The sequence below is a fragment of the Cervus canadensis genome, chromosome 3 (genome assembly GCF_019320065.1).
Source record: "Cervus canadensis isolate Bull #8, Minnesota chromosome 3, ASM1932006v1, whole genome shotgun sequence".
In the NCBI taxonomy this organism is placed as follows: Eukaryota; Metazoa; Chordata; class Mammalia; order Artiodactyla; family Cervidae; genus Cervus; species Cervus canadensis.
In genome coordinates, this window is record NC_057388.1 from 112,526,904 (window position 1) to 112,554,779 (window position 27,876).

At 52.3% G+C, this 27,876-nt stretch overlaps 1 protein-coding gene and 1 long non-coding RNA gene across 12 annotated transcripts; one reads left to right on the forward strand and one right to left on the reverse strand.

Annotated features, from left to right (window-relative positions):
• Positions 1–154: 154 nt before the first annotated feature.
• LOC122438855 lies at positions 155–6,664 on the reverse strand. 2 transcript variants are annotated; one of them, XR_006268673.1, is made up of 3 exons: positions 6,570–6,664; positions 3,707–3,813; positions 155–514 (listed from the first exon to the last, which is right to left on the reverse strand). It is a non-coding gene; the product is annotated as an uncharacterized LOC122438855 (long non-coding RNA). The 2 variants fall into 2 exon arrangements; XR_006268674.1 differs by lacking the exon at positions 155–514 and adding an exon at positions 772–2,998.
• LOC122438853 (zinc finger and SCAN domain-containing protein 2-like) lies at positions 6,030–27,746 on the forward strand. Of its 10 annotated transcripts, none has more exons than XR_006268669.1 (5): positions 9,713–10,829; positions 11,006–12,149; positions 24,301–24,354; positions 24,465–24,883; positions 26,316–27,746. XR_006268669.1 is itself a non-coding variant. In XM_043464085.1 (3 exons), exon 2 carries the CDS (start codon positions 8,529–8,531, stop codon positions 9,138–9,140), a length of 612 nt encoding a protein of 203 aa, XP_043320020.1. In that variant the 5' UTR covers positions 6,030–6,230; positions 8,501–8,528; the 3' UTR covers positions 9,141–10,829; positions 11,006–11,702. The 10 variants fall into 10 exon arrangements, 6 of the variants coding, with proteins under 6 accessions (XP_043320020.1, XP_043320018.1, XP_043320016.1 ...); XR_006268671.1 differs by lacking the exons at positions 24,301–24,354; positions 24,465–24,883; positions 26,316–27,746 and adding exons at positions 12,579–12,661; positions 13,071–13,248; positions 14,888–15,838; XR_006268672.1 differs by lacking the exons at positions 24,301–24,354; positions 24,465–24,883; positions 26,316–27,746 and adding exons at positions 12,579–12,661; positions 13,126–13,248; positions 14,888–15,838.
• Positions 27,747–27,876: the final 130 nt, after the last annotated feature.

Genomic DNA, 27,876 nt, shown 5'->3' on the forward strand with positions numbered 1-27,876 from the left:
CAATCAAACAGCTGTATTGGTAGGATTTGGGGTTAGTGAGGTCTGGTTGCAGCGCCCCATCCACTGCCTCCTCCCCCCACTCCCGGCCACCAAAGTCATGAGAATGAATACCTGTTCACTGACCCCAGGTGCCCACCCCCTCACAATGGGTGCTCTGGGTCACAATGGGGACAGGACCAAGTCCATCAGACCAAGAGTAACTGAGGTGCAGGTCCCATTGACCAGGTCAGGATGATGGGATGGCAGAGCCTAAACAAGCTCTGCCCCATGATTTCCTAAATAAGCCTCCAGTGTGCCAGGCACTGTGTCAGACCTCACAGATGCTGTGATGAAGAATCCACTGTCTTCGTCAGCTCGGGTCAGCAGAATACCACCACAGGCTGGGCGCTTCAACGATGGACATGTGTTTCTTACAGTCTGGGAGGCTGGAAGTCCAAGATGAAGGAGCTGGCAGGTTCTTTTCCTGCTGAGGGCCTGCTTCCTGGCTTGTAGACAACTGCCTTTTCTTGGTGTCCTGACGTGGTGGGCCGGAGAGGGGAGAGGGAGAAGTAGAGAGAGAGGGAGGACCTGGTCTCTCCCTTCCTCTTAGACACTCATCTCACCAGGCGGACCTCACTCTCACCACGCGGACCTCACTCTTACCACTTTTGTTGTTCAGTCGCTCAGTCGTGTCCCACTCTTTGCGACCCCATGGACTGCAGCACGCCAGGCTTCCCTGGCCTTCATCATCTCCCAGAGCTTGCTCAAACTCATGTCCATCGAGTTGGTGATGCCATTCAACCATCTCATCCTCTGTTGTCCCTTTCCCCTCCTGCCTTCAATCTTTCCCACCATCAGGGTCTTTTCTAATGAGTCGGCTCTTCACATCAGGTGACCTAAGTATTGGAGCTACTTTGTCTAAACCTAATCCCTAATTGCCTCCCAAAGGCTCCATCTCCAGATGCCATCATACTGGGGGTCAGGAATTCAATATACAAATTTGGGGAACACAGTTCAGTCTACAGCAGTCACAGTCCCTGCCCTCGAGGAGTTCATTTTGATACATAGCTTGGAACAATCTATATACAGTTAATTCTTCAACAAATTATCCCCAGCCCCGGCTCTCCCGACAAGGTTTTCTTATTTGCCATCTCACTGGGAGCTGTGAACTGGGCAGGACAGCGATATAGGGGAGGAGGTGGGGAGGGTGGGACTAGTTCACCAAGTCCCCTTGCAAGTGGGTGGTAGGTCTTAGACTTCCTGTTAGCCTAAACTTCTTCCACCTTTGCAAGGTTCAGGCCTCTCCGAGGGAGGTCTGGCATCATCAGCTTCAATTTTTAATTCCCTTTCATTTAAAAATAATCAAACTAGGTTAGAGAAAATTTAGGAAGAGGCATGCCGTAAAATCAAAGACAAGGTCAGACCTGGCCTCGTGTTTTATAGTTCAAAATGTTCCAGAGCATGCTGAGATTAAAGGCTTGCATGGGGGAACAGAAAACAACCTTGAGTAAATAAGTCAGGATCTTCAAAGACTTCTTTATAGCCTATCCACAACCACGTAAGTGCAAGTCTACAGTGGGGACCCGGGGCCAAGCTTCCAACACACCGGATGAGCTTGGTGGGGTGGGGTTCCAGGAACTGCCTGCAGCATCCTTGTGTCCTTTGTTAGGAGCAGGCTGGGAGTTATGACAAATGCCTTAGGTACTGGGCAAATGCTTGTCCTTGGCAAGCAGCATGAGCTTCGACTCAGCCAGCCAGATGGCAGCCTTCTTGGGAGAGTGTGGTTCCCTACTGCCCAGCCCCAGCGAGCCGCCAGGGAGAGGTCCCTGAACCAGGGGAGAGAGGAGGACCAGCAGGGACTTGGCAGGGAGTGCCTGGCAGAAGTGGAGCCTCTGCTGAGCTTTTTACTTTTTCTTTTTTAAAGTAGTTTGGGTTTGCTAAAGAAATAGCCTTGACCTTTTGGCAAGAGGAGTCCTTGGGGCTGAAAACAGTAGGCTTTTACATGATCCCAGCAGATAGACGGAAATGAATGATCCCAGCATAGGTTGATCTTTGGGTTAAAAAGAGACCAGTCTCCCAGTTCTGGAGGGGGAGGGGCCCTAGACCAGTACCATCCAGAAGTTTCTGTGATGATGAAATGTTCCATATCTGTGCCCCACAATGTCGTGGCCACCAGCCACGTGTGGTTGTGGAGCACTTAACTGTGGCTGGTGGGGTGGAGGACCTCAGAAAACATGAATTTTCCATTTTATTTTATTTTAGTTAATTTCAATGTAAAGAGCCACACGTGGCTATTGGACAGTACAGCCCTAGGAATAATGCTCCTATTGAGAAATAGACATGTTTTCTCTTGCCCCCATCTCTCACCCCAGTCTAAAAGGAGCTTTCTTTTGTTGTTAGGAATAGTGGATAGATTCTGTCCTGTGGTTAAATTCTGGCCTTAACCATGTAAGCTGGGGGACCTTGGGCAAGTCATCTAGGTACAGCATGTAGTGTGGGTTCCTGGTACACAGCACTCAGTCAATAAATGATTGCTGTTGTCATTTAAAAAATGAACCTCCATATCTGGCTACTTGCACGGCATTTGTAGAAATGGAAGTCATATCATGGAAAGAGAAGAAAATATTTTTCCCAAACAGAGCTCAGTTGCTATAGAAATTAGCTGGTATCAAGCAGGCTACAAGCTTAGGGGTCGAATGGATGTCCTAGGTCATATCTTGGGTTTTAATTCCAAAGAAAAAGAACGTTGGAGCAGATGAGAACTCATGTCCAGAGCCCCACAGCACCATCCAGGTCTCGAAGTGCCTCCTGGCCCTCAGAGCCGTGGCTGGGGCTGTAACTTGCCTGCAGCCCCTCACCCCTTACACATCACATCAGCACACCTGCTGGCTGTGCCCCGCCCCCAGATGTAATTGGCAGACGTGCATTCATTCATTCGGCAGACACTGACTGAGGGTCTATGATATGCTGGGCTCTTGGGATATGGAGATGTTGAGTCCTGCCCTTTGAAGCTCATGACCTGGTGGGAAAACCAAAGTGAACTAAGTCCCCTTAGAGAGCCATCCAATCTGGGGAGATGGGATGAGCTGATGGAGGGCGGTAGCATGGTCCCTGAACTGAGTGCAGAAGTGCTGGGGCTGCAGCCCAGAGCTAGGGGAGACAGAGGATGACCAGGCTGACCTCTGCGAGGGAGCACACGGGTCCAGGGGAGTCACGGGGATTGCTGGTCCAGCCAGTGTACCCCAGAGGCGGGGGAGGGAGGGAATACAGGGCCCTGGCCAGGACTCAGCTGAGCTGGACACGCCTTTACCCAGAGGGGGCTCACGGGCCAGCTGTTCTTGGCTGTGAGCAGCCCGGGGCCTTTTTTTTAGGGTCCCGAGTCCAGCTGTCACATGAGCCTCTTTGGAGTGGTGGGGATCTCCATGCCAGCCTCTGGCCCTGCGTGGACGGAGAAGCGTGACTGCGTTTGCAGAATATTTCCACGCTGCCATTCTATTGTGCTCACGACAGCACGTGCAAACGGCAGCAGGAGATGCGTGCGGGGGTGTCTGTGTATGAAACCAGAGGCATGAAGTGAGTCAGCAGAAATCACACACACAGGCAGGGCTGAGGAAGGAGGCTTCCTGGAGCCCTGGGCATTCTGCTGAGAGTGACGAGTTTGAGGTGGTGTTGTCCGCCTCCACTACCCTGACCCCGGCTGTGTTCCTTCCCTTTCTATGTAGCTTACCCAGAAATATGGCACAGCTGCTAAAAATAAGGGTGACGTCCTCAGGTATACTGTTTTGCTTCTGAGAAATCTGGTCATTTCCTAAGTGTTCCCATTTCTCCTGTAGCCTGTGGGAGAGATGAAAGCTGTTCGCTCTGGCAGGTGACGTTTGCAACCAAAGAGAGCTGGGTGGCATGGCTGTTCATGAACCGAGCTCCACGGGCCAGGTGGGGTGTGGGTGCTCCACAGGCCAGGTGGGGTGTGGGTGCTCCACGGGCCAGGTAGGGTGTGGGTGTGGGTTATCGTCAGTGGTTAGAGGGTCCTTTCGTCAATGCCGTGGGAGATCTACACTTGGCGCTGGAGTAAACATCTACCCTGGTGGTTTCACGTCTTTGGCTTTCCCAGCATTCTGCCCCCACCATTGACTCTATTTGAAATACCAATCTCCTTGGGGTGTCTCTCCTGTGGAGCTCCACAAACCTCAGTGAGGGGCTACCGGAGGAGTGTGGATGGGGGTGGGTCCTTCAGAGGCTGAGAGTACCCAAGAGGGGACCGGCTGCGGTGAACTGGTCCACGGGGTGAGCTGTGAAAGCTGGTGTCAGGAGTGAGAGACTGGTTTTACTCTCAGATGGACCCCCACCTGGAATTCATTTCCCAGGCCCTGGAAGGCACCTGGGGTGCCTGTAGGGCTATGGGGGGCACCTCCAGAGGCTGGGAGGCTTGTGCCTCCCAGAAGCCTTCATCAGGGATAATGCCACCCCAACAGCCATACCCACTGTCTGCTGTAAGGAGCCCTGCCTGGACCTTCTGGAATCCTAGCAGTTTTATCCACCAGGGACGGCAGAGCCTGGTGGGCTGCCGTCTATGGGGTCGCACAGAGTCGGACACGACTGATGTGACTTAGCAGCAGCAGCTGCAGAGGGCCAGGGCAGAAAGGGCCAACTGATATTCCTCTGCGTGAGTGCTTGCATGCTAAGTCGCTTCAGTCTTTTCTGACTCTTTTTGTCCTGCCTCTCCCACCACCAGGCTCCTCTGTCCATGGGATTCTCTAGGCAAGAATATACTGGAGTGAGTTGCCTTGTCCTCCTCCAGGGGATCTTCCTGACCCAGGAATTCAACCTGAGTCTCTTATGTCTCCTGCATTGGCAGACGGGGTTCTTTACCACTAGTGCCACCTGGGAAGCCCAGAATGTTCCTCTAGCACTTTTAATTTAAAAAATCATTTTCCTTCTCCAGCCTCAGTTTCTTCATCTGTAAAATGTAAATTTGGAGGTATTTTCCCCTTTGGGATGAGATTATTCCTTCTGATCCTGGTAAGCATGCTGTTTCTGTTTCTCTGTTGAGGGACCAGGGCGATGCCAAGGAGAGAGAGCTGGGCCTGCCTTTCCACCTGGACTCTGCAGTGGGGGAAGGGGGGACGGGGAGAGGCGGGGGTGGGGTGTTGGCAGAGTTGCTCTGTGTTTCAATTTTATTTTATTTTCCCATCTATGAAATGGGATAATAACACTTGTATGGTTCAGCCGGCACTGGTTATTGGAAGGCTGCTGCGAGATAATACATGGGAAAGGGCTTTGTAATGAGAGGAGTAATGCCTAGGTAAGGTGTATTATTAAGTGACATTTGGAAGCTGGAATTCAGCCTAGCTCTGCCCACACCAGCTGCCTCCCCAGGGTGTTATAAGTGGCTCTTGCATGGGCTGTCTTTAGTTTGACTGTAATGGGCTCCTTTGTGGGAAGGATGGCATGGTAGGGGAATAAGTGTCTCTTCTATTCCACCCAGTCATCCTGACGGCATAACCTGGTGGTAGGCTGGGCTCGGTTTCCCACCCATGAAGCCCCTGCTCAGAAAGGTTCCCCGGGGGTGGGAGTGGGGGGACAGTTTCCTGCGTTCACCCCTTTCTCTCTCTTGCAAGGAAAGGCTTTGTCCCTCCCACGCCCCCCAGACCCAGCTTCCCAGACGCTGGCGCCAGTCTGTGGGCCTAACTAGAGTAGCTCGGCTGCCCTGGTGGCTCAGACGGTAAAGAATCCACCTACACTGCGGGAGACCCTGGTTCAATCCCTGGGTGGGGGGAGACCCCCTGGAGAAGGGAATGGCAACACACTCCAGTATTCTTGCCTGGAGAAGCACCATGGACGGAGGAGCCTGGCGGCCTACAGTCTATGGATGGGGCCGCAAAGAGTCTGACACGACTGAGCGACCAAGCACAGCACAGCCGTAGGATGAGGGATGCGAGACTGCTCTAACTGCTTGATCGGGGCGGGGGGTGGGGGGGCCTCGGGGAATCCTGAACCGGGAATGGCTGGGGAAAGGGGACCCGGGGCGACCCGCCCGCCCGCCCGCCTGGGCGTCCTGACCGCCCCCCCCCCGATCGGCCCTCCGCCTGGTTCCTTGTCTCGCCCCTGGCGGGAGCCCCGCTCGCAGGCCTCCTCGGTGCTCCTGCCAGGCTGTGGGAGAGTTAGACCTCCCAGCCTCACGGGGCTGCTGTGCGGCTGCGGCGACGTTGGCGGCTGCGGCGGAGCGGCGGGCTGCGGGGAGGCGGCGCCTCGTGAGTCCCGGGCCGGGTCCCGGGCGGAGGCCGCGGCGGGAGATTACCGTATTTACCCCGGCCGGTGCCGGACCCTTGGGGGAGGGTTACTGCGGGCGCGCTACCGTATTTGCCGGGAGCCGCGCAGACCCTTTCCGGGAGTGGCGAGCGCCGAGACTTAATTACGTATTTATCTGGGGTGGCGTGGTTTCTCCCCCTACCCCCGGCGTTGCGGGAGCGGGGTGGGTTGCACGAATTCCCTAAGGGAGCCAGCGCTTGCAGCGGAATGGGGTGGGTTGCTGCAGCAGAGTGGGAGGCCTACATATTTTCGTGGGGGTGGGGTTGCGACGCAGAGTTTACCATATTTCTCCAGGATCTCGCTCTGGCCCGAGGAGCTGGCAAGGTTGTGTGCGGGGGGTCGGGTGGGTGGGGTCAGCTCTTCCGATTCACGCCGCGGTCTGATAAGAAGAGCGGTGCTGGAGGTTGGCCGTCTTTCTGGGGGTGAGGGAGAAGGGGCCCCCGGAGGCATTGCGGAGAGTTACCGTATTTGCCTTGGGCAGCGCAGACTCGAGGAAAGAGCCACTGCTGGAGGCCGGAGGACCTGGGGCGCCGCCTGGGCTGTGAGTGCGGGATGGGATGGAGGAACTTGCCGCCGGAGAGACTGGGGACCGTGGCCTGAGACCCTCTCGGCGGGCGGGGCCCTCGGCCAGGGGTATAGCTGGGGGAGTGGGGAGGCGGCTCAGAGACAAGGCCAAGCTGAGATTGGCCCAAGGGGACAGAGATGATCTGTCTTTGCAAACGGCCGTGCAGCTGCCTGGGGAAAGAGTTGGGGGTGGGGTCTGTTGCAAGTAGTCCTTGTCCCCTTCCCCGGGATGAGTGGTGTTCCACCGGGGGCCTGAGGGCAGGAGAAGACAGAGGGGGTACCTCTGGGACCCCACTCTGCTGGTAGGTCCACTGAGGCGGTGGTAAGCAGGGAGATCTGGAAGTGTGAAGGCCTGCATGGAGGTCCAGGTGAAGGGCCAGGAGGCTTCCCTGATAGGGGCGGGGGAAAGCATGGGGGGAGGTCAGCTTGGCCCCTCGAAGCAGGCCTTACTGCTCTGCAGGAGCTGGAACCCAGGGTTTGGGGAGGCATGAGGGTGTTGGCCACAGACAGCACCCCACAGAAGCAGTGGTCCTTTGGGTCCTGATGACCTGTGGTGGCCGGGAGAGTGGTGGTCTTCTGTGTGTGTGTGTGTGTGTGTGTGTTTTGAGGGACGCTTAGCTGGTGTGCAGCTAGGACATTGAGAAGAACTTTTGACAATGAGGAAATTTACAGCCTAGTCCTGGTTCACCTTGCTGGGCGACCTTGGGCAAGTAAGTCGACCTCACTGAGCCTCAGTTTCCCCATCTATAAATTGGGGTTCCATAAGCCTGCCCCTTCCTCAGGGTGTTGTGGGCAACAATTTAAGAGGGACACAGTGCCCTGGGAAAGAGGATCCTTAGGAGAAGCAGCGTGAAGGAGATGGAACTGAACTTGGGGCTGTTTGTTGAGCTGTTGAGTGTTCCTCAGCCTTGGGCCAGGCTTTGCTGGGGGGATGCCAAGAGGAATCAAGCTGAGACCCGCCCCCTGCGAGCTCACACTGTGGTTCAGTGACTTGCAAACCTTTTACAGGCATGCCTCATTTTGATAAACAAAGAGCTGCTGCCTTTAATGTTTAACTGAGGTTACTTTCAAGTTTACAGGGCTTTTGTTTTGTTTCTTCTAAGCTTTGCAAAAATATCTTTAAATCACTGTCGACCCCACCCTCCCCTCCAGATTGGGGATGTCTGTCCCTCCCCTCCTCCCTGAGACTCTGGTTGGAGGGATAAGGTGCACCCGGGTTCAGGACAACTTATAAGACTGGAAGCCTCTGAGTATTACTTATCGGCATTTATTCTGTGCCTTGTGTGGTAGGCACAGCGTTTGATGTGGGTCATAAAAGGAAGCAGGCCTGTCCTTAAGATGCCCACAGGTTAGGGAGACAGAAGTGGCATGATTGCCCCTGTGTGCTGTGTGATGCATGAGGGTCACAGGGTTGGGCCACGTGGCTCAAAAGAGGCTGGAGGGGTCAAGGAAGGCTTCTAGCAGGAGGGGTCATTTGAGAAAGGCCCCAAGGAGGGGTAGGATGTAATTAAGGGGTAGAGAAGAAAGAAGGACATTCCAGCAGGGGGACACTGGCTCGAACAAGACTGGGGAATGATGGGCACTGAGGCTGGGGGCTGGCCAACCCTCGGGTGCCCTCTGACTCCTCTCTCTGTTTCTGCCTCCTCAGGGGCCGGTGATTGCAGCCGGACGTGCCCATGACCGAGCTGGCATCCTCCGGGGGCGGGTCCCCTGCGGGGGACGGGGAGGAGGGCCTGGGGGACGATCGAGGCCTGGTCATCCACCACCCGGCGGAGGAGCAGCCGCACCGCTGCCCGCTGTGTGGCCAGACCTTCGCCCAGCAGCCCAGCCTGGTGCGGCACCAGAAGGCGCACGCCGGGGCGGGCCGAGCAGCCGCCTTCGTGTGCCCGGAGTGCGGCAAGGCCTTCAGCGTCAAGCACAACCTAGAGGTCCATCAGCGCACCCACACGGGCGAGCGGCCCTTCCCCTGCCCCGAGTGCGGGCGCTGCTTCAGCCTCAAGCAGAACCTGCTCACCCACCAGCGCATCCACAGCGGCGAGAAGCCGCACCAGTGCGCGCAGTGCGGCCGCTGCTTCCGCGAGCCGCGCTTCCTGCTCAACCACCAGCGCACCCACGCGCGCATGCCCGCGCCGCACCCGCGCCGCCCCGGCGTCTTCGGGGAGCGCAGGCCCTACTTTTGCGCCCGCTGTGGCAAGAGCTTCGCGCGGGAGGGCTCGCTGAAGACCCACCAGCGCAGTCACGGCCACGGGCCCGAGGGCCAGGCGGCCCATTTAGGCCGCGTGCTCTGATGCACGCAGAACCTGCCGCCGCCGCCGCCGACTGTTTCCCGCCCCAGAGCCGCATCTGTGACCCCTGGAGATGCCGCTGGGCTGGGGCCCCCTCTCTGGATGGGATCCTGGGAGACCGTGAGGGCTGGCTTGGGGGGTCTCAAAAGGAGCGGGCCGCTGCTGGGCTTGGGCCGCCTCCTTCCGTTCCTCCTCCAGGACCCTCCGGGTGGCTGCACACGCCTGCTTTGGGCCCCTGTGTTGGTCTTCCTCCACAGGCACACCCAGCTTAGAGCAGGTGAGACCTGGCGCTGGCCAGAGCCCTCTTGGGCTTGTTGGGGGTCACGTGGGGGAGGTGGGGCAGACTGGGCTTCTCGGTGTAGGACTATTGTCTTACAAGATCCTCACTCCCTGAATGCCAGAATTAAAAGCCGCCCGGAGAGAGGACACTCTCCACAGTCCTCAGACCTCCCCCAGTCCCAAGGTCTCCTGGCACAAGTGCTTCCTCCTTAGTACCTTGGAGAAGTCATTTCACTTCAAGACGCAGTTTGCTTCTGTATAAGTAGGGGCTGAAGATGAGGGCCTCCTCCTCCTGGGGATGTTCTGAGGACTGTAAGTTTAGCAGATAAGAGGGGGTGACATCATTAATTGAGTGCCCCAGTGTGCCAAGCCGTGTGCTGAGTGGGGTCCTTGGGAGGAGCATAGCCCTGTCCCTGGGGTGCTCATACAGGGTGATGCCTGCTACCGTAGGGGACAGACTGAAAGTGTTCTGGAGGGTGGGGAGGTGGCTGGCGACACCCAAGGCAATTTGATGGTTTGAGCTGGGTCCTGGGGACTCATAGGGAACATAGAACCTTCCATAGAGTGTGGAAGATTTCTAAGGTGGGGGTCCGAACTTGGAGGCTTGTATTTGCTCTAAAAAAGGATTTGTAGCAAGGGGAGGGGACACCAAAATGTCTAATGGAAAGAGCCCAGTGAGCCCGAGTGCAGTTCAAGGACAACTGGAAGCATGAAGGAGAGATGGAAGTGGGACCGGGGTCCTGGGGTCATCCAGGCAAGAGAATTGAGGTCCCCCGAGAGGCTTGGCCAAAGTCATGCAGTGAGAAAGGGGCGAGCCATGACCTGTCCCCCAGGCCTCAGATTCCAAGCTGATGCTTGGGCTTCTCTGCCGTGTGGTCGACAAAGAAAGTGAGGCAGCCCCAGGCTGGCCCTGGGTCACACACAGGAGTTAGTGGTGCAGCAATGCAGGCCTGGACCTCGTTTTGGATTCTGGACCCTAAGACCCTGTATCTCTACTGTACCATCATTAAGAGATGCTCCTACAGGTGGGAAAATGGCGCTTTGAGGAAGCGGGAACCATGTGGTAGGAGCATGGGCAGGGGTGTTGGTGGGAGATAAGGGTGTCTTCAGGGGACGTGACCTCCTGGGTGGTGGGTTGGGAAGAAAGCAGTTGGGGGCTGGGAGAGGACCTGCCCCCACAGGGCCCTTGCTCCACACCCAGACTGCTGCTCAGTGCTGGAGACCCGTCTCTGCCCTCCCCCCTTTCCTTAGAGCCATGTGGCTTCTCGGGGATCACTTGTCCTCTGCCTGCCACCCGTCGGTGGCTGTTGCAGTGTGGACTAGTGCTTAGTGGTGGAGATTAAGAGATTAAGTCGGGACCGGGGACATCTGGAACCAAGTCACCAAGTACCCTGAACCCACAATGTCTCATTGGTAAATGGGATTATAATCCTGGGCTGCTTGGTAGGGGCTAAGAGGATGCAAAACCCTGGACTGGGTGCAGGGGGCCCATGACTGCTCCCTCCTAGCCCTGACTGAGTTGGAGGGGGTCTGGGCGGGGCCATGTTCCACCCGAGACCTGACCCTGGTCTCTTCGTCTTTATGCACAGATGTGGAGTGGTCAGGAGCTCTGGGCAGTGTGCAGGGCGCCTCTGACACAGAGACTCAGAATGGGGCCCTGGGCCTGTGCCCCAGCATGAGGCCATGTCCCCTAAGAAGACCTACCTCAGGAGGTGAAGGCAGAGGGTCTGATGGAGCCTGGAATCAGAGACAGACTCTGTGCCTCGGTGGAAAAACTCCCCTGGCCTGCTGGGAGTCACGGCCGAAGAAGAGGTGGTCCTGGCTGCCCAGCCTCTCCCGTGGTAGCAGCGATGGTGCCTGTGTGGGGAGCCAACTTCTGTGCTCCCGCCTGGCCCACCAGAGACAGGAAACGTGGAAGCAGACACCCGGCTCCAGAGGCAAGACCACCCCCAGGGATGAACACGCCTGCAGGCTTCCCTCTCCTTTCAGGGCAGTCGTTTCTTCACACTTTTGGGCTCACGAAGCCCTCTGACAAGATGGCAAAGGTTATGAACCTTCTCCCCAGGAAGACACACATACTCACGGGGACGCAGGATGTACGAGGGATTCCCGGAGCTCCGGGACTCCAGGCCGAGATCCCCAGGCCCTGGGGCCAGCCTGCTGCTCCTTCCTGAGCTGACACAGAGCCCTGGGTCAGGGTCTTCGTTCGAGTCACATTTCGTTTTCCCCATTCCATACCCATCGACCTTTCTTCCCTTTTCAGGAATAAAGAGTTCTGAGGAGGGGCCCCGGGTAGCCACTGTCTTCTTCCACACCCCACAGACGGCGCGTCAGGAGCCTCAGTCCCCTTCCCCAGCCGCCGTCATCATCGGGAAGCTCCGGGGGGATGGTCTACTCTCCTCTGGTTTGGGGTTGCTTGTTCTGGCTTCCTGAGTGCTGGCTCAGCATGATGCGGAGAGGGCGAGGAGGGAGGCTGGGGAGGAAGTGGCACCTCCCTACTGGTGCCCGCCAGCTCTGGGCAGGGAGAGAGGCTGGCAGACAAGCTTCCGTGTGTCCGCAGGGCACAGAGGAACAAGAGGAAGGCGAGGCTGGGGCCGGCCGCAGGGTGAGGGCTCCTCCGGGCTTCACACCTGGCCTGGAGCTCCCTGGCCTCCCCAGAATGAACCACCCCTCAGAAAAAGGGGGACCCACTACAGCCGGGCTGGGGTTTTGAGGACAACCAGACTTTGTAAGGTGGGTTTTGGGGAGTGAAACCCTCGGGGGTGGGAGAGGCCTTTAGTTATGACATGTAGGTCAAATCCCAGGGATGTGAGTGCCAGGACTTAGGGGAGTTGTGCTGAGATGGGGGGTGGCATCACAGGGCTGAGCTGGGGTTCAGGCAGGGTTGCTGGGGGGCCCCCATGGGTCTCCGGTGCAGTTTGCACGTGGGTTCTTACCGACCACCTGCCATACACTGGCTTCTGGGATAACAGGCCGCTCTGCGGGGGTCAGAGAACAAGGCCCTGTGCTTCTGGAACTCCCCTCACTTGGGTCCTTGGCCCACCTGGGGGCACCCTTGCAGACGCCCCTGCTCTGCTCATCTCCTGCCTCCCCTGGTGCTGGTCTGACCTGTGCCCCTCCGCCCACCTCCGCTCCACCCTCCTAAGCCCTCTTCTCCGCCAGGCCTGCCTTCCAGAACCACCTAGCACACACTCCTCCGTCCTCGGAACAGTCCCTGAGTTAACACACCATCTTGCCCCTGAGAGGTATGTGCAGGCTTATACTCCAGTTTCCTCTGTGTGCGTGAGACCTCCGCTGAGAAGGGGGGCTCCCTGAAGGCAAGGGCCGCGTCCTTCCTTCTTGAACCCCGGCAGGGTCTAGTGCAGGGCTGGGCTCATACACCCAGGAAGTAGCTGCCCACTGGCTGGTGGGTCCAGGGCTGGAGGCCGTGGGCTGGGAGGCTGGGGGGAGGTGTGCCCACTGAGTGCATTTTACTGGGCTGTGGGCTGGTCTCCTGGACAATAATGGGAGGTCAAGGGAGGCCTCGGGTTCTCCCCTCCTTGGGGCAGTGGGACAGGAGAGACCCCATCCCCCTGCACCACCACCCCAACCCCCACCGGGTCTGGCTCCTCAGGAGTGTGTGGCATTGGACGTCCGGGCTGGATGTCTCCCTAGGTCACCGATGCCTGTCGCAGCTGACTAACGGGGATTGATGTTTTCTTGACATCAGCTCGTGTGAGGAGTGGTCATTTGAGCTCAGCTGGAAGCAGGGAAGCCTCTGCCTCGGCCTCCTTCATTTTCCCCCACCCTGAGGGGGTTATGTTCAAGGTCATGGAGCTCCAAAGTCACAACAGTGAGTCAGCTTGGGCTCCCCCCAGCTGGATGATGACCACTACTGGAATTGGGTAATAGATAGACATCGGGTCACCTTGGAGTAAGCCCCCGCAGCTTGCCCAGCTGGCGGCCAGGCAGAACTGCTGAGAACCTTCGAGGTGGTTCCCTCTGCCGGTCCCTGAGCTCCGGGATGCCTGGGCACCAGCCCATCCCCACTGGGAGGCCCTGGCCGGTCCTGTCTCTCTCCTGACTCGGGTCTTCTTTCCTGCTCCTCCTACGTCAGGGGTTGTGAGACTCGAATGAGCATGTGTGCAAACCGTGTGCACTGCAGAGACCACTCAGAGGCAGGGCCGTGTCAGCAAAGGCGGGCCCGGCCGCTGACACTTCGCTTCACAGCCCGGAGTCTCCTGCCGCAGAAGGCGCTGGAGTCTGGGGTTGGGCCAGGCCCGCCGCCAGGTTGCCAAGACTTGGATGAGTGATTTCCCCTCCTGCCCCTGGTGAGGGCTGGGCCTGGTCACGGCCACAGGCTCATTCCCGAAACTTCCTTCCATGCCTCGCTTTTCGACTCAGACCTGGGGCTGCATCAATTGTCTCTATCAGCTGATGAGGGTCCCAAGTCAGGGTAACTCGTGGACAAGGGCCTGGGAGACCTGGCTCAGATCGGGGTGAGTCAAAGCAGGAACTTCATTCAACTCAGATCCACTGACACCTTAAAGGGGAACCGTGGGATCTGTAACTGAGAAGGGCGGGGACTTGACTGTGAGGCCGGGACGCAGCCCATCTCCCTCTCTGCTGCCTCCTTATCTCGCAGGGCAGGAAGGAGTGGGCAGCAGCTCTGCCTTCTGCTTGCCCAGGCTCAGTTCTTTCCCTGGGGTCAGAACCAGCTGCAGGGCTGACCGTCCTCGGCTGGCATCCATTGATGCTTGTTGCCAGAGCAGTGGCTCCACCAGATCCGAGGAGGGCCATGTGTTGGACGGCCTGGCCTGGGCACATGCCGCCCCGAGAGGCTCAGCTCCACCTGGAGGCCATGGTGTGTGTGTGTGGAGGGGGAAGGGACGAATCACCAGGGAAAACCAGAGTTGAGAGAGTGGGCGAGTGGACTCCAGGTGGCAGTCTAGCACCCCTGCTCTGCCCAGCAACCCCGTGGTTTGTTATGACTGCAAAATTGCAGCCCACTCCCAACTCTAATCAGAAACGGCCCTTTAACAAGAGGTCCAGGCTGTCGTTTGTGCAGGTGGTCTGCCCCAGCTCACTTTCCCACCTCTCTCGGGTGGGCTTTTTGACTCTGACATGCCATGTTCAAAGTGTGGGCGGGGGGACTGAAGCATGTCATTTGTCTTAGGCAGCTTGTGGGGTGTAGAGACAAGACTCTGTCTCCACCTCCAGGATCCTCCAGGGTCCAGGATCCCAGACACAATGCCCCTCCGTCCCACGTCCCCAGGGACCAGAGCATTCATCGGCGGGGCCCAGCCTGGCCTGGCCAGCCTGGCTTTATGAGAATTTTCCATCAGTCCAGAGCACAGCACAGGAGAGAAAGGTCCAGGAAAGGGCGGGTCCTGAGAAAGCAGAGCAGCTCCTCCACCCCGTTGCTGCCCCCTCCCTGAGTCCCCTCTTTACCTCCTTTGAAGCATCGCTAAGCCTCCCTCTCCTCACCCTAGTAACGCCCAGGTGAGAGGATGTCTGCGGTGGAGGCTGCCGGGACCCTGTGGATTCCGTGTGCAAGCTGCTTCCAGCGCTGACTGCCAAGGTTCACAGCTGCCTAGCCTGGGGGCTGCTCCCAGACCATCCCCACCACTGCGAGCGAGTGCTGACCCAGCAGTCACTGTGTCCGGGTGTGGGGCCAGATCTGAGGGCAGCCTGTGCTGGGGGTCAGGCGACTCTGTGCTCCAGCTGAGACCACATCCCTGGCTCCTTCCCTCACCTGAGCCTGCGTCCCACTCCCCTTCTCCAGAGAGCCCCTCCCAACACTTCTCATTCCCCTCGAATAGAATCTTTGGCTCAGGCTCCACTTCTTAGGACCTCAATCTAAGGCAGTGTCGCTGAGACATGCACGCTCAATGACACGCTCAAAGCATCTCGCGCAGACGAGATCGTGACTAGTATTGAGTTCTGCCTGCTGCTGTAGGTTTTCATCAGAGAGCGCTGGTGGACAGATTGGTGGTGGTTGTGTCCTTTGTGAGGTGGTGAAACCCACGTAGAACAGACAACCACTGCTTTTCTCATGCCAGCCTTAGACTTAGGTAGCATTTCAAACAGAGATGCTTCAGACCAGCATGTTAGCTTGTTGTGTTTGGGCACGCATGCTAAGCTGCTTCAGTCGTGTCCAACTCTTTGTGACCCCATGGACTGTAGCCCGCCAGGCTCCTCTGTCCATGGGATTCTCCAGGCAAGAGTACTGGAGTGGGTTACCATGCCCGCCTCCAAGGGATCTTCCCCACCCAGGGATGGAACCCGCATCTCTCACCTCTTCTACCTTGGCAGGTTGGTTATATACCACCAGCACCACCTGGGAAGCCGTTTGTGTTTAATACTAATCATTTTTATTTTATTTTATTTTCCCAATTATTTTTATTAGTTGGAGGCTAATTACTTTACAATATTGTAGTGGTTTTTGCCATACATTGACATGAATCAGCCATGGATTTACATGTGTTCCCCATCCTGAACCCCCCTCCCTCCTCCCTCCGCATTGCATCCCTCTGGGTCATCCCAGTGCACCAGCCCTGAGCACTTGTCTCATGCATCCAACCTGGGCTGGCGATCTGTTTCAGTACTAATCATTTTTGAAAGGCTATTGTTAGGCAGAGCATGAGGGGACTGGGTTCTGAGATGTGGAAAAGACCCCAAGGGCTGAGCTGGTCTTTCCCCATCCCTGGAAACCTGCTAGCAGACAGGCAGCATCCCAGATCAGGGTTCAGGCGCATGGGTTCAGGAGAGCCTGAGTTTACAGTAGCAGCAGGGACTGTGTCCAGGTGTGGGGCCTGAGGGGTTCGGGAGCGGGGTGGCGTGATGGTGCCCGTGGGTCCCGAGAGGTGGCAGAGACAGCGGCTGGGGGAAAGAGGGGACAGGCAGCCTCCAGTGCACACGAGCACCCCCAGAAACGACTGGGGGGTGCGCTGTGGGCTCCTGGAGGAAGAATGGGCCCTGGAGAGTCCCAGGGGCTGGGGAGCGCTTGGCCTGTGTGTAACAGCCTGTGTCAGGCTGGTGGAGCAGGACGCTGGGCCCCCGCTTTCCCACCTCATCTCCATGCTGGCTCAGCGGGCCAGCTGCCTTGTTTTCTCTGCCAATGCCCTCGACAGCCTGCTCTGCGCGCCCCTCTTTATTCCAGCTGCAGGGTCCCAGGGACAGGATTGATGTGACTAGTCACTGTCCCTCGGACGGAGCTCATTCTCCCCGTGCTTCCCATGTGACCTGTGAGCCTGGAGCTGGCATCCCAGGCGCAGGCCCAGTGGCTCCACCGAAAGTTCCAGTCCGGGGAACTCGGAGACGCCTGAGCACGTGTTCCCGGAAGGGAGGGTCAGCTGACAGGCTCCGGGGTCTGACCAGTCCAGCCCTGGACTCTGGTTTCTCCCTCGCTTTAATGTGCAAATCTCTCTGCCGCCCCACCCCTCCCCAGGATAGGTGGAAGGCATGTTGGTTTTGACTGGATTCGAGCTCTGGGTAGGGTGCTGGAGTTGGAACAACGACAAAAAAATCCCCTTTGGACCTTCTTTCTGTTCCCATGAACTCTGTGGTTGGTGTATGTTAGTATTTGCAGTCACTCCTCCTGAATGCCTGGAGAGGGTTATATAAAGGGGGACTGTTCTCTTGGCCATCACTCTGGGTATATTCAAGAAATCTTGCAATATAAGAAAATCAACAGACAGAGCCAGTGAATACAACAGTCCCACTTATGAGATGATATTAAAAAAAATAGGTATCATTGAGCGGTTGTATTCTGTGAATACAATGAAATTAGAAATACGGGCACACCTGTGAGATATTGTGGGTTTGCTTTCAGACTGCCGCAATAAAGTGAATATTGTAATGAAGCATCAGGTGAATTTTTTGTCTTCTAGTGCATATAAAAATTCTGTTTACACTATACTATAGTCCATTTCGGAGAAAGCAATGGCACCCCACTCCAGTACTCTTGCCTGGAAAATCCCATGGATGGAGGAGCCTGGTAGGCTGCAGTCCATGGGGTCACTAAGAGTTGGACATGACTGAACGACTTCACTTTCACTTTTCACTCTCATGCCTTGAAGAAGGAAGTGGCAACCCACTCCAGTGTTCTTGCCTGGAGAATCCCAGGGACGGGGGAGCCTGGTGGGCTTCCATCTACAGGGTCGCACAGAGTCGGACACAACTGAAGCGACTGAGCAGCAGCAGCAGCATAGTCTGTTTAGTGTGCAGTAGGATTATACCTAAAAAAAACATGTATGGCAACTTAATTTAAAAATACTATATTACAAAAAAATTCTAACCATTATCTGAGTTTTCAGTAAGTCCTAGAGTAACATCAGAGATCACTGATTACAGATTACTATAATGTAATATGTTAACATTATTTCATATTATGATAATGAAAATGTTTGCAATATCGTGAGAATTGGAAAAATGTGACACAAACATGATGTGAGCAAATGATGTGGGAAGAATGACGCAGGTAGATTTGCCCAACACAGTATTGCCATAACCCTTCAGTTTGTAAAAAATGCACCATCTGTGAAGTGCAATAAAAAGATGTACGCCTATAATTAACAAAAAGATGACAAAATGAATGAATGACTGTGAAAGCACCACCTTACAAATCTTGTGTCATGCAACTATAATTATAATTTTACCCTTAAATATATTCATCAAAAGAGAGGACATTTTGAAAATCAAGAAGTCAAGAGTTTAACTTAAAAAGTTAGGAAAAGAACAATAGAATATGCCCAAAGGAGGAGAAAAAATAATAAGAAAGGTAAAATTTACCTTTTAAAATAGGAGCCCAGATTGCTTTATTTGGGAAGGCTTTCAACCTCTAATGATGAGATAATTCTTCATATATAAACAGAGAATAGTGGGGAAAATATCCCCAAATGTTTTAATGAGGCTGGTATAATCTTGAAAATGAAACCAGACAAGGACAGGACAGTGAAGGAAAATTTTCAGCCCATCTCACATATGAGGATCTCCACAAAAATCCAAAATAAAATCTTGGCGAGTCAAATCCAGAAATATATTTAAAAATGCATCATGACCAAAAAGGCTTTAGTAAAAAAATATAAAGAGGTTTCAACATAAGGAAAATCTATTAAAGAAATATACCACTGTAACAGATTAATGGAGAAAAAGCATGGCCATATCAGTAGATTCAGAAAAAGCAGTCTTCCTCCTCCTCATCTTGGTATACCTTCCTTCTCCTCATCTCAGTATACCTTCCTCCTCTGTTATTATTTTTTAAGTGAAAGTATAGTTGATATTAGCATTATGTTAGTTTCAGATATACAACATGGAGATTCAAATTGTTTATAGATTATACTCTAAAGTTATTATAATAAAATACTGGCTATATTCCTTGTGCTGTACAACATCTCTTTGTAGCTTATTTATTTTATACCTCTGTAGTTTGTACCTGCGAGTGGCTCAGATGGTAAAGAATCTACCTGCAGTGCAGGAGACCTGAATTTGATTTCTGGGTCGGGAAGATCACCTGGAGAAGGGAATGGCAACCCACTCCAGTATTCTTGCCAGGAGAATTCCATGGACAGAGGAGCCTGAGGGGCTACTACCCCTATCTTGCCCCTCACTCCTTCCTGCTCCCCACTGGTAATGGTTAGTTTTGTTCTCAATACCTGTGAGCTTGTTTGCTTCGTTACATTTATTCATTTGTTTTATAGTTTAGATTCCATGTATAAGTGATAACATACAGTATTTGTCTTTCTCTTGCTGATTTATTTCACTACGCGTAATGCCCTTCAGGTCCATCCTTGTTGCTGTAAATGGCAAAACGTCATTTTTTAAATGGCTGAGTAGTATTCCGTTGTATATATATATACACCACATCTTCTTTATCCATTCACCTGTCAATGGACAGTTGGTTGTTTCCTTATCTTGGCTGTTGTAAAAAAAGCTCCTGTAAACATTGTGTGTGTGCTCAGTTGCTCAGTTGTGTCCAATTCTTTGTGACTCCATGGACTGTAGCCCACCAGGCTCCTCCATCCATGGAATTCTCCAGGCAAGAGTACTGAAACAGGTTGCCATTTCCTTCTCCAGGAGATCTTCCCGATCCAGATCTTCCCGCGTGTCTTCTGTCTTCTGCATTGGCAGGGGGATTCTTTACCACTGCACCATTGCATTGGGTGCATATATCTTTTCAAATTAGGGTTTTCATTTTCTTCAGATATATACCCAGGACTGGGGTTCCTGGATCATATGGTAACTATATTTTTAGTTTTTTGAGGAATCTCTGTAATGTTTTCCATAATGACTCACCAATTTACATTCTCATCAACAGTAGGAGGGTTCCCTTTTCTCCACATCCTAATACTTGTTATTTGTGCTTTTCCTACTCTTCTTTATCTTTTAAAACCTCACACTCTCATGGATAAGACTTTGCCCCTGTTCCCTCTTCCTGGAATATTCTGGAAACTTCTGCTCCCAGACATTCCCAGCGCTCTCTTTTCACTGAGATATCTGTATAGCTGTCATCTCATGGAGACATTTTCTAAACACTTGACTCAAGAGCTCCCTATCTGTTCTTTTCCCCATCAACCAGCTTTATTTCCTCTGTCACAATGATCACAGACCTGACCTTGTTTATTTATTTGTTGGCTTGTTCATTACCTCTCTCGTCAAATGTAAGCACCAAGGGCAGTGGGACTCTGTCCATCCACAGCCCAGAGCAATGCCTGGTACAGGTTAGGTGCTGTATAAACACTGGTTGTGTCAGCTGACTTGGGTTTCTTGGCCGTTACTGGGGCATATTCAGGAAATTTTATTGTATAGAGAATTAAACTTGTTAATTGTTTTAAGTGTAAGGAAGTCTTTTTGAGTCTACAGTTAACAGTTAGCAAAGTTGATATGTCACTCTCATTGACATTCAGTTGAAGGTTTATTGATTTCAATTTTTCAGTTTTCTTTGGGTATTTTGGAATGAAAATAGTCTTTAACATTTTTGTAATTTTGCCAAACCTGTAAGCCCTAGGCATTCTACCTGTGGTGTCTGGAAAAATGGACCTTTGGGGGGAATTATGTAATTTCTTTATTTCTCTTTTTGTCCGTGAATCCAATAAATGGAATTTACTTCGTTTTTAAGGGGCAAGTTGTGTGAGATTATCGCTTGACTGTGTCCTGAGGTGTAGGCTGCCCGTAGAGTTGTCAGATGCCAACGGGAAAGACGCGCCCTCTAGCGCACATTTCGAGAACTGGAGTTGCGTGAATTGGACTTTGTTCTCTGGGGCCTGCCTTGCCACGTTTTTATTACAGTGTACAAGTCAGGGACTGTGTAGGTGGTTAGTAAATATTTGCTGGATGAATAAATAGAACCATGAGGCTTTCAGAGTGCCCTATGGAAGTTAGTCCAAAAAAGAAAAAAAAAAAAGAGTTGTAAAGTAAACTGTCCCCTTAGAGATGAAGGGAAGGTTGATGATAACAGAAAGGTTGATGAAAAGAGAAATATGGAGGTAATGAATTTCAACATATATTTCTCGCCTGAGTTTCAAGAGGGGAGAAGAAGAAAACGTGGAGTAATTTTCCAAAGGGAATGAGCCAAAAATCCGGCAATGAAAGTTTGCTCATCAAAGTTTATTTAAAGGGACTTTTTAAAAGGGAGTAGGCCCCAAATGGGGTGAGGCACAAACTCCACAGGCTGCCGAGTCGACTGCAGGATGAGAGAAAAAGAAGAATATAGCAAGAGTGGGAAGAACAAAGACCAGCTGAAAACGGTGTGTTGTTTTCATCTGTAAGCAAGTCTTTAAAATATAGACGCTACACTTACATGTGGAATCCAAAATATGACACAAATAAACCTATCCATAGTGGGCTTCCCTGATAGCTCAGTTGGTAAATAATCAGCCTGCAATGCAGGAGACCTGGGTTCGATTCCTGGGTCAGGAAGATCCCCTGGAGAAGGGAAAGGCTACCCACTCCAGCATTTTGGCCTGGAGAATTCCATGGACTGTATAGTCCATGGGGTCACAAAGTGTTGGACACGACAGAGTGACTTTCACTTTCACTTTCATAGGTGGTGCTAGTGATAAAGAACCCACCTGCCAATGCAGGTTAGACATAAGAGACGCCGATTCGATACCTGGGTCAGGAAGATTCCCCTGGAGAAGGGAATGGCAATCCACTCCAGTATTCTTGCTTGGAGAACACCATGGACAGAGGAGCCTGGCGAGTTACAGCCCATGGGGTCTCAGAGTTGGACATGACTGAAGCAGCTTAGCATGGCAAACCTGTCTATGAGACAGAAACAGAATGGCGGACACCGAGAGCAGACTGGTGACTGCCAAAGAGGAGGGGCTTGAGGAGTGTGTGGAGTGGGAGGTTGGGGCTAGCAGATGTAAGCTTTTATATATAGCATGGATAAACAGCAAGGTCTGCCTACATAGCACAGAGAACTATATTCAATACCCTGTGATAAACCATAATGGAAAAGAATATGTTAAAAAAGAACGTGTATGTACGTATAACTGAAATACTTTGCTGTACACAGAAATTAGCACAACATTGTAAATCAGCTATATGTCAATAAAAAGATTGATAAAACATAGCTGTTATTAGGGAAATTGGAATACTTATTGGATATTTGACAATATGGAATTAGTAATTAGGTTATTGTGCTTACATAATGAAAGGATCTTTAGAGATACACGGGGAATGAAATGCTCTCTGAAATTTGCTTCAAGACCTTCTGAGGCATGGGTGTGAGGAGGTGCAGCTAGAGATGAGGCAGTATTGACTGTGTGTTGATGATTTTAAGCTGGGTAAGAGGGGCTGGGGGTCATTACAGCCTTCTGTCTACCATTGTCATGTGTTAGAAGATTTCTGTAATAACAAGTTGAAGTATGTTTGAGCCCAATCCTTCTAGTCCTTTGAATGTTCCCTTCTTAATACTTCTGAAGAAGCTAAAGTTTTGGGGCGGGGAGGAAATGGTTGAGGCTGATTTAAAGTCTTGGTTTCGAGCCCTTTCCTTTTGTCCAAAAGATGAGGATGGGGAGGAGCCCAGAGGATGTCCTCTTAAGGGGTGATGTCATATACCGGTCTCTTCAAGATGAGGAAAGATGATCTAATTATTAAATAGGTAATTGAGCCAAATTGCTTCGTGGTCGGATCGACTTAAGGATACATTAACTGGAAAATTTGAAAACTTTCCCAAATGCTACTGAGGAAATAAAATTGCTTCAAAGACAATCAGCTGGTTGAGTATGAATCAATTTTTGACCTCCAGAATGGCAGTTCTAAGCTGGAATGCCTTGAGGGTTGTTGTTGTTGAACTAAATGTGTTTAAAAGGAAAACCAACATAAAGCACTTCTGAGAGAATCCTAGGTCTTTGGTGTGATTATGATTACAGAGGAGTCTGATCCCTTGGTGTGGGAGTGAGGTGCAATGCCTCTGAAATACTAAGAGGGCCGGTGGGGGATGCTGAGCCCCTGCCAGGATTTCAGAGGTTGATGCTCAGCTGTAACAGAGTTCTCTGAGTGAATGGCTGCTCTTTTGAATTTTTGGAAGTCATTTCCGTGTTTGCCTGAACTTAGAAAAATTCTAAGGAAAGCTAGAAATGACTAGGGAGTGCATCAGGAAATGCAATGTTAATTCAGCTTCTAGTAGAGACAGGTTCTGTGCTCCACGCTCTGGGTCTTCTTTCTGGATGAGGTGGGATGGGGGAGGGTGGGATGCCACGGAACTGCTGTTTGCATCGCTGGTGCTTCCGCTGACTTTTCAGTGACCACCGTGCAGAAATGGCTAAGGTTGGAAGAGCGTGGGTCTCGGTGTTAAAACTGGGTTAGAATCCCAGCTCTGCCACTTCTAGCTGTGATCTTGGGTGAACTGGCTCCTAACAGGAATTTTCTGTTTCTCTGCCTGAAGAAAGGCATGAGTGCCTGTTGGGGAGTGTCTCCCTGTTTTTTTTTTTTGTTGTTGTTGTTGTTATGTATTCCTAACTTTAAAAAACAATTGAGGTATAATTGATTTATAGTGTTGTGTTAGTCTCAAGGGTGTAGCACAATGATTCAGTTATATATATATGTGTGTGTATGTGTGTGTGTGCGCTAAGTTGATTCAGTCATGTCTGACTCTTTGTGACCCCATAGTCTGTAGCCACCAGGCTCCTCTGCCCAGAGGGATTTCCCAGGCCATGCCCTCCTCTAGGGGATCTTTCCGACCCAGGGATTGAACCCGAGTCTCTTATGTCTCCTGCACCAGCAGGTGGGTTCTTTATCGCTACTGCTACCTGGGAATCTATATATATATTCCTTTTCAAATTCTTTTCCCTTATGTGTTATTAGACAATATTGCGTTGAGTTCCCTGTGCTATACAGTAGGTCCTTGTTGGTTATCTATTTTGTACACAGTCATGTGTATATGTTAATCCCAAACTCCTACTTTATCCCTCCCCCCCTTACCCCTTTGGGAACCATAAGTTTGTTTTCTCTGCTGTGGGTCTGTCTGTGTTTCGTAAATAAGTTCATCTGTGTCATTTTTCCAGACTTCACCTATAAATGGTATCAGGTGGTATTTGCCTTTCTCTGTCTGGCTTACTTCACTTAGTGCGATGTGTCCCCATCTTTCCAAAGAGCTTCCTTCAATGTCCATTTCGGGGCTGCACCCCTGAGTCCTCGTCCCAGCGTGGGACAGGCACCACCCCACCCTGGCCGCCTGCGTCCCACCTGGCCAGCCGAGGAGGCGCATGGTGGGGAGAGTCGGGGGGACCCTTGAGCAGGGAGGGCCATGGCTGGGAGGGCACCTGAGCAGGGGTGTGGAAATGCAGTGATTGGCGGGTCGGGATTTCCAGGGCTTCTCAAAGGCCCCTGATAAACCCTCCAGAACTGCCACTCGGGCTGGAAGAATAAAACGAGTTTCTGTTTCTCTAATTTGAAGGGTTTGAGAAATGGTAGCCAGACTGTCTTCATTTCCACTGTGAACAGAATGGAGGTGAGTTTTCCTTGCCTGAAACCTTCCTGCTAGTGCTAGCTGTGAGTGCCCCCTCGCATGGGGTGTGAGTACTGAGTCTGAAGTGTCCCCGCCTCATCTTTCCCTTCAAGATGCTGCAGATCCGGTGAGGCCAGAACCCTCCTTTCTGTGCGGAATCGCCCTGAGACCAGATGCAATCTGAGGAGTCCTGTGATCTGTGGTGGGCACAGTGCCATCCAGAAACTGGGGAGCCGAGGAGGACTAATTGGGCCGGAGAGACCGCACTCGGCGGGGGTCTCAGGCCTCACCTGGAACAGGCGCATCTCAGGAGAAGGCAACATACTAGACGTCTGCGGGAGGCGATGGAAGTTCACGGCCCAAAAGTCAGACCACGTACAGAGCTGCAGGAAGAGGCCAGACACCTGCTCCTCTGTTGTCACCTGGGACCCTGCAGGTTTTTCCTCTACCTCCCCAGGTGGGCTCCCACTTTCTGGAAGCAAGATAATAGAACCTGCTTCCTGTCTGTACTGATGCAGAATGTGATTTCTAGGTGGGTTATTTCTAGAAGAGTCACCAACATCTCCTGATGAAAGACTAATTCCAGGTGCTCTGTGGGGCCCTGGAGAAGCCTCTGGAACCCTGGATGCCTGGGCTCTCTTATAATTCATTAGGCTTCTGGGACGCATGTCATCAAGGACAGAAAACACTGTGATCGGGAGTCAGGGGACCTGAGTGTCGTATCTTTGTGGCGAGCTTTATGTTTTTAAATAGAAGGGTGACTTTTTAGTTTTTAAGTTTTTCCTAGCTTTATTGAGATATTATTGACATATAATATATGTAAGTTTAAGGTGTATGATTGGGCTTCCCAGGCAGCTCAGTGGTAAAGAACCCCTTGCCAATGTAAGAGACGCAGTTCCGATCTCTGGATCGGGGAGATTCCCCTGGAGAAGGGAACAGAAAGTCATTCCAGGATTCTTGCCTGGAAAATGCCAGGGACAGAGGGCCTGTGAGCTACAGTCCATGGGGTCACAAAGAGTCGGACACGACTGAGCGACTGAACACACAACAGAGGTGTATGTGAGAGGATTTGATCTTTGTATATACTGCAACACGTTTACCTCAGCGAGGTTAGTTAACGCCTCTCTCCCTCACGTGTTTTTGTGTGTGTGGCAGTAACATTTGTGATCAAATCTCTTAACGACTCCCAAGTATATAATGCGATTAACCTCCTTCTCTGCTTCTCAGAAAGTGCTGACTCAGTCCCGGGCACAAAAGAAGGTCTTGTGGCAATCTCAAGGCCGCCATTGGCAAGCTAGGCTTCTGGGGACATTTTTGTTCAGCTCAGAAGTTCTTAGGAGTGTTGAATTGTTCTTCATTATCTATCCGTATTTATCTAAAATGCTCTGGAAGGCGGGCCATGGCTGGGCTGTGGTTTGTCTGAGCCTGGGACCTGGCCCTCAGCTCCCGAAGCCAGAACACCCGAGGCCGAGACGTAAGACACCCCCAGCCTCCGAGGTCCGAGGTCCCTCCTGGCTTCTTACTTGTGTTCTGGCCTCGCTGTTGCTCTCGGCGCCCCCGTGTGGCCTTTGTGCTCAGTCGCGTCTGACTCTGACCCTGTGGACTGAAGCCCACCAGGCTCCTCTGTTCATGGGGATTCTCCAGGCAAGAACACTGGAGTGGGTAGCCATTTCCTTCTTCAGGGGATCTTCCCCACCCAGGGATCGAACCCAGGTCTCCCGCATGGCAGGCAAATTCTTTACCGACTCAGCCACCAGGGGAGTCCAAGAAGACTGGATGGGGTAGCCTATCCCTTCTCCAGGGAATCTTCCTGACCCAGGAATTGAACCAGGGTGTACTGCACTGCAGGTGGATTCTTTACCAGCTGAGTGACCAGGAAAGCATGTGGCCTTAGAGCAGGATTTTTGAATAATAATATGGCCTTTATCTGCTTACTAAAAATCCTGCTCTTGCCTCCCTGCCAGCCGGCAGCCCAGGCAGCAGGGACAGATGTCCTTCTGATAAAATCCTGTGGGTGTGATGATAACACCTGCGGATGGAGCAGCTGCTTTCGGCATTCGTCATCCCATCTCCTTTCCAGCGAGGCGGTTACAGCGCCTCGAGACACCTGAGTCTAGACAACTACATCAGTAATACATGCCGCAGGAAAGAAAGTGAAGTGAAGTTGCTCAGTCGTGTCTGACCCTTTGTGACCCCATGGAATGTAGCCTATCAGGCTCCTCTGTCCATGGGATTTTCCAGGCAAGAGTGCAGGAGTGGGTTGCCATTTCCTTCTCCAAATACATGCTACAAGGGGGAGATAAATTAGATGGTCGCTGGAGGAGAACGTGGGGTGAAAGAATATTCTTTTTTAAAGATGGGAGAGGAGAAGGTAGGAGGGGGTTGATGGGACTGGGGGGAGTGAATGGACTACAACACAGAGAGATGATGCCCTCTTAGAGTCCGCTGAGAATGGTGATCTGACTGTAAAGATAGGGCAGGTTCTTGTGTCTCCGCCGGGGCCATCTGCAGTGCAGACAGAGGCACGGTTGATGGAGAGTTGGGGTAATCAGGCCACCTTTTGCCCAGCTCGTTCATGTTCTCCTCCGCCAAACGGCTTCAGACTCGTCTGTCCTGACTCTTGACCTCCCTTTCCATGGATCATTTATTTTAGAAAACTTGTAATTACAAATTCTTTCTCTGCCTCTTTGAGATGTAGCTCTTTTTAAAAGCCTCCTGCCAGTTTTACAACCCAGAACTGTCTCAAGGACGTGGGAGCTGTCTACCCCTTTGAAATGTAGCCACCTATCTCTCTTCTGCCAGGGAGAGTCAAGCCTGGCTTTGATGGGCTCCAGTGAGCAAACACACACGGCCTCGTCACAGTGACAGGCTTCCCCAAATGTCCACCAGTACTTTTCCAGCGGCTCACCCCAGCCCTGAACATCCTTCCTGGTGTTTGAGTGGTTGACTTCAGTTTTTAGTCCCTGTTATCAGAGCCTTGGTTTTCCTGGCCTGGTTGCCTTTGTCTGCTGCAGTAGTTGCTATTGCAGTTGTTTTTATTTTCAACTGGAGGATGATTATTTTACAATATTGGGTTGGTTTCTGCCACACATCAACATGAATCAGCCATAGGTGTACATATGTCCCCTCCCTCTTGAATCTCCCGCCCACCTCCCATCCCATCCCATATTTCTAGGTGGTCACAGAGCACCGGATTTGAGCTCCCTGCAATATACAGGAGATTCCCACTGGCTATCTATTTTGCATATGGTAATCATGGTTGTTGTCTTAATTTATCTTATTCACTGAGAGTTGATTTACAATGTTGTGTTAATTTCTGTGTGTGCTAAGTCACTTCAGTCATGTCCAACTCTTTGCAACCCCATGGACTGTAGCCCACCAGATTCCTCTGTCCTTGGGGACTCCCCAGGCAAGAATACTGGAGTGGGTTGCCATGAATATAAAAGAATATATATATTCTTTTACATATATATAAAATATATATTATATATAACATATATTAAATATATAAAAATATATATAATA

What these genes read in the sequence shown, in the direction of transcription:
- LOC122438853 (XM_043464085.1), top strand. Translation starts at nt 8,529, where the DNA reads ATGACCGAGCTGGCATCCTCCGGGGGCGGGTCCCCTGCGGGGGACGGG.